At 44.5% G+C, this 11,123-nt stretch overlaps 1 protein-coding gene across 1 annotated transcript; it reads left to right on the plus strand.

Annotated features, from left to right (window-relative positions):
* The first annotated feature begins 6,373 nt into the window (after positions 1–6,373).
* Positions 6,374–8,160, plus strand: LOC134459726 (uncharacterized). The gene is made up of 3 exons (XM_063212120.1): positions 6,374–6,453; positions 6,670–6,858; positions 7,108–8,160. The coding sequence occupies exons 1-3, from the start codon at positions 6,423–6,425 to the stop codon at positions 8,130–8,132; spliced, it is 1,245 nt and encodes a 414-aa protein (XP_063068190.1). The 5' UTR covers positions 6,374–6,422; the 3' UTR covers positions 8,133–8,160.
* Positions 8,161–11,123: the final 2,963 nt, after the last annotated feature.

The raw sequence follows: 11,123 nt of genomic DNA on the forward strand, positions 1-11,123 counted from the left end.
ATTACATTCTTTGCACAGCATAGGTATGTCTGAAAAAACTTTACTTTGGTTTAAAGATTATTTTACAAATAGGCATCAATGTGTCTCCTGTGATGGTCTAACATCAGGAAGAGCTCAAATTAAAATTGGTGTTCCACAAGGTTCCATCTTGGGGCCATTATTATTCACCATCTACATATATGATATATGTGCATGTAGATGCAAATGTGCATCTGTATGCAGATGACACTATTTTATACTGCTATGCCCCATCTCCTTCTGAGGCATTAGCAAAACTTCAAGTAGCTTTCATAAAAATTCAGGAAAATCTACTCAAGCTACACCTGGTATTGAACTCAAACAAAACCAAATACATGTTATTTACAAATTCTCGCACTCAAATCTTGCCTCAAATAAGTACTTTACAGGGACAGGTAATAGAAAGAGTGTCAAGTTACAAATATTTAGGCTTTCTCGTGGATGAAGACCTAACTTTTAATTCTCATGTCAACAATTTGGTGCGTAAATTAAAAATAAAGTTAGGATTTTATTATAGAAATAAGGCATGTTTTAATGAGCCAGAAAGGAGCTAGTCACTTCTACATTTGTCTCTGTATTAGACTATGGTGACATTATTTATATGCATGCTTCTAAATCCGTGCTATGGGCTCTAGATTCTGTTTATCACTCAGCATTACGCTTTATTACTGGAGCCAAATACTCAACCCATCATTGTGACCTTTATAGTCTGTCAGGTTGCCACCCACTGTCAGTACGTAGGCAGCTTCATTGGCTTACTTTTATTTACAAAGCAGTCATTGGTCTGCTTCCCTCTTACTTGTCATTGTTTTATTCCTCAAAAAATAGATATAATCTTAGAACACACACACACACACACACACACACACACACACACACACACACACACACACACACACACACACACACACACACACACACACACACACACACACACACACACACACACACACACACACACATATGGCCGCTAGAGTTGTACTACATGTATAGTATGTATGTATGTAGGACTTGCACACACGCACGCAAACACACACACACACTTCAGAATTGGAAAGTTGGCCCCTTTAGAAACACACACATGCATGCACACACACACACACACACACACACACACACACACACACACACACACACACACACACACACACACACGCACACGCACACGCACACGCACACACACACTCACACACTACAGAGATGTATGCTAGCTTTCACAAACAGTAGTGCAAAACAAAACGCTGTCCTCAGAGTCCTCTGAAAGAATGCCTTGCTCCAGGATATTCCACTCCCCCCTGACATGTCTTGTGTTGCCATCTCTCTCTCTCTCTCTCTCTCTCTCTCTCTCTCTCTCTCTCTCTCTCTCTCTCTCTCTCTCTCTCTCTCTCTCTCTCTCTCTCTCTCTCTCTCTCTCTCTCTCTCTCTCTCTCACACACACACACAAATCTGTCACACAGGTAGGTATGCCAGCACACACACACACACACGCATGCAGACACGCACGCACACATGCACACACACACACACGCACGCACACACACACATGTGCGTATGCCATGTATTTCTGCTCTGCAATATGGCTCCGGGGCCCACCCCAGCTGTTACCAACGCTCCGCTCTACACGTGACCCGGAGTGCTGTCACAGTGCAAGAAAGAGAGAAAGAAAGAAAGCAAGCGAAAGAAAGGCAGAGAAAGAAAGAAAGAAAGAAAGACAGAAAGAATGAGAGAAATAAAGAAAGAAAGAAAAAAAGAAAGAAAGAAAGAAAGAAAGAAAGACTGAGAGACTGAGAGAAAGACTGAGAGAAAGACTGAGAGAAATAAAGAAAGGTAAAGAGAGGGAGATAAAGAGAAAAAAGAGAGAAAGAAAGATAATTGGGGAAACGAATATAATGTGTTCACAAAATATGACGGAAAGAAAGCTAGCAGGCAAACAAAAGGCAACATAGAAAGAGAGAGAAAGAAAAAAAATGAAGGAATGAAATGAGCAGAAAGAGGTCCAGGTGTGTACCATGGGAGGGCTGACTGTAACTGGAGACATTTGTCTTTCTTTCTAGAGTTGTCATCAGTGTTCCGTTCTATATCACCTGTGTCTGTGTACCTCTATACAATGGTGTCTCATGCCGTGTACAGACCAAGAGCGAACGGAGCGAACCAAGCGACGGAAGTCATTATCTCTCTATGGAGGGAACGCGACAAGTGCTACCAAAGCGAACTCGCCAGGAGCGAAGCTTCTTGAGCAACCAGAACGAATTTTGAAGATGAAACTCAAGCTAATCGTAGGCGAATTCGCCCTGACGCTGTTCGGCGGCCACCAATCGGAACGTTCATATCTCCGAATGTCCCAGGCTGTCAAGCCAGAGCCGTTATGTGATTAGCTGCATCAAACATGTCAATGCTGCGTCTCGAGCGAATACAGCGTATTCAAGGCGAAACTTCTTCTGCTACCCACGCTACCAGGCAGCGTACAGTCGGTCCCCCTACAATGCACACCCTTTACCGAGGTAATGCCACGTCATCCACCTCGGTACGTACCGGGCCTAGCTGCAGTGTACCCAAACAACCGCCGGGTGGCACTTGGGAGCGCTTGGAATGTTTTAGACGATGCTGACGGCATATTAATATATGCTCATATTCACCAGCACGCACCGATTCAGCGGATAACAACATGCCTATAAATTGTGTGAGAACACCTCCAGGAAGTAGGAAGAGTCATAAAAAGAATAGCCTAAATAATGTAATGAATTTTCTTTTTTTTTTTAAATGATGATCGGATGAATTGCATTAATGTGCAAGCTCTGACAAAATGTAAATTGAGTGTAGCCAGAAGCCATACCGATTATCGCATCGCAAGATTTGAAACGTCTAATATTGCAACTTCAGACTTGTTGTCTGGATGTGGATACTTTTTCGTTTGGTAAAAATTACTGAGAGTGCAATACACCTCACCGCAGTAACCTAACAGCGCTTCGTTTGAGCGTGTAAGCGTTGGCTATTTATCTCACATCGCCAACAGCTGGGGCGATAACCTAACCTACACTTCCCTAATGAATTTAATGTTGTCACATTGGCAAAAATTAGCAAGCGACTGATATTGCTGTTTTCGTGCTCAAATTAAGTGTAACCAACTGTCGGGTTATGTGTCGCAGGTGAGAAAGTGCGCATTTTTCCAGCGACACCTCTCCTTGTTACCAAATACCCTGGAGAGTACTGTACACCACAAATACGCCAAGACACAAATATTGAGTTTTAAAATAATATTTATTAACTAACAGAAATCTAAAAGAGTCCCGGGGCACCCCAAATCTATACAAGTCCGAAATTCCAAATTTCCTTGGAGATCCCCCCCCACAGTCATCCGTTCCGAAGGAGGCGGAGGAGCGGTGGCCAGGTGTCCATCCATTGCGAGGCTGGGGAGACAGGAAGAGCTTGGTGACAGTAGGCTTGATTCCATAGGCAGTCCAAATGACACTCACTTCCATAATTAAGTAGGCTACGCAGGTAATCGCTGCACTTATTCCACGTGATTTACAACACTGCACTCGCTAGTCTAGGTTAAACGTTAGGGGTGAAGTTGCTCAGCACTCGCACACGGCACGGCTCACTGCAATGTGTGCTGCGATTCAAGGCCAGCGGTGTTAAAAGTGAGTCCAAGTACAACTGGGTTTGGAGAGAGAGAGAGGGGGGGGGGGGAATATATGCTGGGAAATATAGGCCTATGCAATGTCATCTCATAATCATGGAGTTCCTCATGCGATTTCATCTGGGTCAGTCAGAAATGCATGTACCTTGCGCACCGGGAAGTGTGTTTTTTCAAACAAGAAAACTGGTTCATCATATGCATGGCTTAAACTGACTTTAATGTTTGCCAACGTGCTATAGTTTTCCTCTCATAATAGCACCTGGCGACTGTGACCACAGTTAGATGACCTCGCGCGCGTAAACCCATTAAAATATAGCCTAGCCTTCTGTGGCTATTCAGAGCAATATGAACCAATCAGGTCGGCGTTGCTATTAAGCAAAATACATCCCTGATGTCTACTTAACGAAAATAAGATGCATTTGTCTAATATTTGGAGACATCGCCTTGCTCTTTCTGCGGGGAATTAAGCGCCTCTCTCCCTCGCTCTCTCTCTCTCCCTCTCTCGCCCACACACACACACACACACACACACACACACACACACACACACACACACACACACACACACAGTTTGGAGAGGACGCATTTAAACTGTAACAGTTTAGGCAGTAGGGGAGAGCAGGGACTCATGAAACTCGGGACGAATGAAACACTGCGATTTACTCGAAAACTTTAACATATCCGAAAGTATGAAAAGTCAAAGTTGTCAGGTTTACAGGCAAAAGGGATTTTAGTGTCAGTAGACACTGTCGGGACGAATGAAACACCCGTTTCATCCGTCCCTCTCGCCCATTGACTTAAAGCAGGATCAAAATAAAATGGGAGCACTTGAGATGACTATGTTCCAACTTGTCTTGAGCACCGTCGTAGCGCAACAAATCATTATCGTAAACATAGCCTAGATAATTGGAAATTACAAAAAATTATTTTATCATTTTATAGACTTTGGCTATAGGCTAAGCCGACTCCTCTACCTGTTTGAATTAGTGCAGCCTTACAGGGAGGACGTTAATTTGGCATAGGTCAACTGCAAGAGACTACTAATTTGTGACTTGACGTGATGTGTGAATAATTAGGCTACGATATGCAACAGGCATATTTAGCCGCACTCAGTCATTCATTGGGTGAATGTCCCGACCCTGTGTGTCCGCGTGCATGCATGGGGTGGGGAAAAATACATCAAGCGTGCCATCACCACCCATCCCCCCGGACCCACGAAACCCACTGAAGATCCAAGCAATTGTAGTCTGTCAGTATTTTAGTGTGGGCCCAGGTAGTTGAATTCATGGCATGGCCTGGTTATCTCAATAGTGCCAAGAAGATGTTTGCCCTCAGGCTAGTGTGTTCATAAAGCGCATGTTCGATTTGCTGTAATAGGCTACGATCAGTAAGCCTCAACTTGTCTGTCGTGTCTTTTCCTTCTTTCGATATTTTGTAAAATAGGCCCACGTTAAAGCCTAAATACGATAATAGGCCTAAATAAGGCTAATAAAGTAAGCTAAATAAGTTAGGCCTAAATAAAGTTGTTTTAGCCTATGAACTCAGGCAATGCAGAAATTTGCGGAGGGATTTTGGATATCTTGGCCTATAGGCTACCGATGGCTTTATGAACTTCATGACTGGGCTACAAGATAGTCGGGTAAACATATTGACTTGTAGACCACCAACATCTGATGCTGAAGTGGGGGAGGGTGTTTTTTTTCACTTCAAATGTTCCCCGACACACACACACACACACACACACACACACACACACACACACACACACACACACACACACACACACACACACACACACACAGAGATACGCGCTAATCGCTCTCTCTCTCTCCGTCTCTCCCTCTCTTTCTCATTGTTGCTATACGTGCATCTGGATAGGCATAGGCAGTGTGGTCACCCAGCACATTTTCATAGAAATGCTGTGGGGTTTTTTTTTTAATGAAATCTTTATTCAGTTATTTGTGAACAGTCTCTGCGTTTCACTTTCGATGTTGCGTCACCGTGGACAAGTGTCTGCTCGAAAACTTAATGCAAAGCGGCTAAAATGTTCAGAACGTGTTGAACTTTTCAGAACATGAATGTTTGTCTGTGGGGGATGGGTGGGTTACAGCAGTGCAGTGCAGTGCACGGGACTGCACAGCCTTTTGTGACATGTCGTGGCGCGACAGGTTATCCAGCCTCCGAAGGAGTCATAGTTCCCCAGTCATAGCCTACTGTTGGTTCGCATCTCCACCGAAGCAACTGAATTTGCAGTCCTAATCACAGATGATTAGCCACACCCGGTGTAACAGATGTATTGTCATGTGTGCATCACATCCCCAGTTAACCGGAATCCCGTCGATCGCGCACAACAGCGCATTGAAAGGATGAAATGTTCACAAGCAGCCCAATAAATTTCGGGCACATGACGTCACGCGTTGCGTGGCAGCCATATTGGAAGCGGGCCAGCCCATTGTTTACACTTCGACTTCGCGCCTGTGAGGACTTACTTTCTTCTGCTAGTACCGGTAGTTTGCTTTGTTTTTTTACCGTTTCATTTTACCTCTGCTGTCGCTATGGTCGCCCGTTGCTGTGTCGTAGGCTGTAGAAGCGCAAGCTGTGACGGGACGGGGAAAAAATCCTAAATGGATTATCTTTTTACCGTTTTCCTACCTGGAGGCGTCTCAATGGAGAACAAATGTCCTCCATAACAAAGAGTCGCCGGCTAGCATGGGTTGCTGCTGTAAGACGGCCAAATATAACTTTCGACTCAATCCCAGTGTCCATGAGAGTGTGTTCCCGGCATTTTCATTCTGGTAAGTTACATAACATACTGTTTTTATTCATGTATCATTTCAAGTAACCGTTGTTGGCTGATCTGTAGCATGTAGCATGAGCTGAAGTAGGGTTGTGTTCCAGAGGGTTAGCCAGGTCCACTGAAACACAAAACAGTTGTCCTACTCCGTTTATTTTGTCATTATTTTGTCTTTAGTAGTTTATAGTAGGGTTAATAGTTTTGGTTGTTTCACCAGGAAAGCCAGTAGATGCAATGTACACCTCCCATCCGGATTGGGCACCATCACTGCACCTGGGACACACTGAAACAAAGGCCACAGAAACGGCACGCTTTGAGAGACAGCAAGCAAGGAAACGCCGAAGGACTGAGACCACATCAGCAGTGGATGACACAGTGATGCCTGAGACAACCATTGACACACCAGGTAAGGCCTACAAAACATGCATAAAGAAAAAATAACCTTGTGAGGGCTCTGAGGTCTTCTCTCCAGCAGGAGTGTGTCGTTAAGGATTATTACTATGTTACTCCCATGCAATGTAAATGGTTGTGAAATAACATGAATAATTTGACTTTGGAGTAGAGGGTCATAAGGCTTATATTTATTACAGTCTATTTGCTCTTGTTGTATTTGCATGACACACTGAGCTAAACAAAAACTGTCTGTGATCCACAGCTGAAGATTCACAACATGAAGCTGAACCGGGACCGGAGACAGAATGTGACCTCTGCCAGAAACGGCGCGATGAAATCAACCGTCTGCTGGAGGAGAACAGGGCCCTGAAATTAGAGCTTGGTCAGAAAAAAATGGATGAAGATTCCCTGAAGGGTGATAATGTGAGGCTGAGGTATTACACTGGACTACCAAGTGCAAAGATTTTCATGTCTCTCTTAGCCACTCTTCTGCCACTCATGACACGAAGCAGTAGAGTACTGTCACCCTTTCAAATGCTCATCCTCACACTCATGCGCCTCAGACTGAACTTGCCGATGCAACATCTAGCCTACGTCTTCAGTGTTGACAGGACCACCATCTCCAGAACCTTCAATAGCATGGTAGAACTTTTGTACTGCACCATCACACCTCTGATCATCTGGCCAAGTCGAGAGGCCCTGTACACCACTATGCCCCATCAGTTTGTGGAAGCCTTTGGAAATCGTGTTGCTGTTATTGTGGACTGCTTTGAAATTTTCATAGAGAGACCATCAAATCTTACTGCTCAAGCTCAGGCTTATTCAAACTACAAGCACAACACAACTATGAAGTACCTTATTGGTATTACACCATACGGGACCATTTCTTTCATTTCCAAGGGTTGGGGGGGGCGCATCAGTGATAAGCATGTCACAGAGAACTGTGGTATTCTTGATAGATTACTACCCAGAGATGTAGTGTTGGCTGATCGGGGCTTTGATATTTCTGAAAGTGTGGGACTTATGTGTGCAGAGGTAAAGATCCCTGCCTTCACAAGAGGACACTGTCAGCTGGAAGCAAGAGATGTGGAGAGCACAAGAAAACTCGCCCATCTCAGAATTCATGTGGAAAGGGTGATTGGGGTTGTTCGGAACAAGTACACACTGTTGTCAGCAAAACTACCGATCAGCATTGTGTTGCCATGTGATGGTGAAGACGTAACATTTCTGGACAAGATTGTTTCTGTGTGTTGTAGTCTTACAAACATGAGCAAGAGTGTTGTGTAAAGTTGAATGTGTCCACAATAAAATGCCATGACACACAGCCAAATTTGAGTGCCTTTCTTTTTTATTTTCAAGTAGTGTAATGAAAGGTCAGTTTACTTTTACATCAGAATTTGTAATTGTAGTTAAGTCACACTAGTGCATTCCTGCATAGAATTTGTAATGCTCCTCGGTTGCCGCCATGCATGCTGCTCGTTCCTCATGCAGATCTTTGAGGAGTGGCCCCCGCCCCAAGTCACTCAGTGTGCTCTGATGTCTGTATACTGCTCTTGGACGTGAGCGTGGGCCAGGCATGGGAGTACCATCATTTATTGCTCTATCCAGGGCAATGCGCTTGGCCTTCGCTGTTGTGAAGTCCATCTTGTGGGCAACCTCTCCCTTGACTTTCCTGATGGCGGATGGAACTGCCCAGTATGAAGGGACATCGGTGACAGTCTTCGTTCCACGTAAACGGACAGTAGCCTCTATGGCGAAGAGCAGAGCCCCAACATGGGTGCAGGATTCTGCGATCCCAGCCATGCAGGTACAGTGAGCGCAGAGTACATGGCCCTCACAGGTTAGGATAACCCAAGGCTTCAGTGGAGGGTCATTTTGGCGCATAGAGTGCATGACCTAAGGACAAAAAGATGGACACAGGGTAAGTTGCCTTTAAGTGATAAACAGGCACAGGAAAATATGACAACATTGCAGGGTTTCCCCAGCACTTCATTGCTAAGGCGGCCACCTTGACAAGAAACACCTACCACCTTGACTAGGTCCCCTGAAAAGATATATTATGTAACACAGTCCATGGTGTGAATGTCATTTCTAAAGTTGCTTAGCCAAAAAAAGTATACTTTACGGCCAACCACCTTGACTAACAAGAATTCAGGGGGAAACACTGCATTGTAACAATGATTACAACAAACAATAAATGCTTCAGTGTGTTTCATTCTATGCAGGGCACACTCAACCAACCAAAACGTAATGTGTATGCCATTTTTGTACCATGGTAGGACAGTCATATATCATCTGAATGTAACTACAGTATCCCAGGACACGCACAGTCAGCATAAGATTTGTTTACATACATTTTTGATGTTTTACGTTAGTGCCTGCACCTATCTTATCACCACAACAAACAACACACCATGTTGAGACGGTAGCTTACCTTGGCTCTGACGATTGTGTTCTCATTCGGTTTGAATACTTCCATGTCGTACACTTTTCCTTCTGTCATATGTTTGTAAGCCTCTAGCGACTTGTAGCAGCGAAATTCCTCATGTGTGTAGGCACTGACACCACACACAAGATAGGAAAATATGTCCTCCCTCGCAAACGGTGGTAGAAGATCTTCCCCAACGCGCCACTCCTTGCTTGCTATTTCGTAGGGATCAAGTCCGTTTATGAAGCCCATCTTTTGCAGATAACGGTCCCTGGCTTCCCTCTGCAGTGTGTCTCGGTATATTCCGCATCCTTTCTTCGCTTTTAACATCGCTGTTTACTCGTTACTTTGTTTCTTTGTGCTCTTTCTCTGTGCTGTTTACTCGGTCTTTGTTTACCGTAGCAACTAGCTATCAATATGGCGGCGTTCCCAGAATGCAACGCGCTGTGCCCGCCTCTTATACAAAAAAAACGTCTTCAAGCTATTAGTCCGTAGGCTGTCCTGAGGATATCCGTTCCTGACTTGAATAGGTAGTGCAGAAATAATTAACAGACATCACTTAGCCTATAAGTTAGGAGCGGAATTGAGACGGTGAATGCAGGACAGAATAATGAAAACAAAACACCGTCGACTGGCGGTCTTGTTTAGGGATCACGCTTGTGTTATTATCAAATACCCAATGTTACGTGCGCAATTGGCTAACTCTTTCCACTTGTAGCCTAAAACTGAGGGAGGGATCAACATGAGCTACACTGAAGCAGATTACTCTGCTTCGCAAAAAAAACCCCAGTGCACCAATAATACCCCCGTCTTCAACCTACTATTTAGGCTACCAGATATATAGGCTAGTAATAGTATTAAGTTGTGCTACCTTGTTTTTTGTGGTAACGACAGTGTAGATCAGGTAATAACCTGCAATAGGGGAAGCGGCATGCGCCAGTTTTAAAGACGGAATGTCGTCGCCAAATGTAAAATCACCTCTCTCATGCTGACATGACGGGGCACTACTTCATTAGGCTACAATGTTGTTCATGTCTGTTTGACTCACACTATACGAGTGGTTCAATTTGTGTTTTTGTGCTCATCGCACAAATGAGACAGACAGGCTTGCTTGATAGGGCTACACAAAGCAAGCGACATCGGTCCACTCAAAATGGTCCGAACTCCGCCGCTTGATTTCATGTCTCCTCAGTCTCTCCATTACGGTTTATTAGCCTACTCTGTTTTGCTATTTTCGTTATTCTTAGCCCTGGCATTACAGATGAAGCAACTGTGATCAGTGAGGTTGTGGAAACGGTTGAATAGGCCTATGGTCCTAAATTGGGTTATTGTGGTTGTGGTCTTGTTTAGGGCTCACACTTGTGTTATTATCAAATGCCCTATCAAATGCCCAATGCTAAATAAAACATGCAATTTGCTGACTGTATTTCTACTACTACTAAAACTGGGGGACGGGCAAGGACGGAAGCACAAACAGACCATAGACACAGGCAGACGCTGCTCTGCAAAAGCGGTGCTATACTGCCCCCCGCATTCCGAATGGCCACAGGGTGTAATGATCACGGTACGCTGTCGCGGCCCGGCACGGTAATGAGCAGATTGAAGTTACACCATCTGTAGTTCGCTCTTGGTCTGGACACGGCATTACTGTAGTACAGTGTTTCTCAATTTTTTTTAGGCGAGGCACCCTCTCAATTCATGAAAAATTTCAATGCACCCCAAACCAACAAGCCGTAACATGGCACTGCATCCAATACCACACAAGCTTAGAAAAGTAACACATTTGGAGACGTCACACGACCTAGGTTCGAAGTTGCAGCTGACTGGGGCGACCTATATTTACTTAATTG

The sequence above is a fragment of the Engraulis encrasicolus genome, chromosome 12 (genome assembly GCF_034702125.1).
Source record: "Engraulis encrasicolus isolate BLACKSEA-1 chromosome 12, IST_EnEncr_1.0, whole genome shotgun sequence".
NCBI classification, from domain to species: domain Eukaryota; kingdom Metazoa; phylum Chordata; class Actinopteri; order Clupeiformes; family Engraulidae; genus Engraulis; species Engraulis encrasicolus.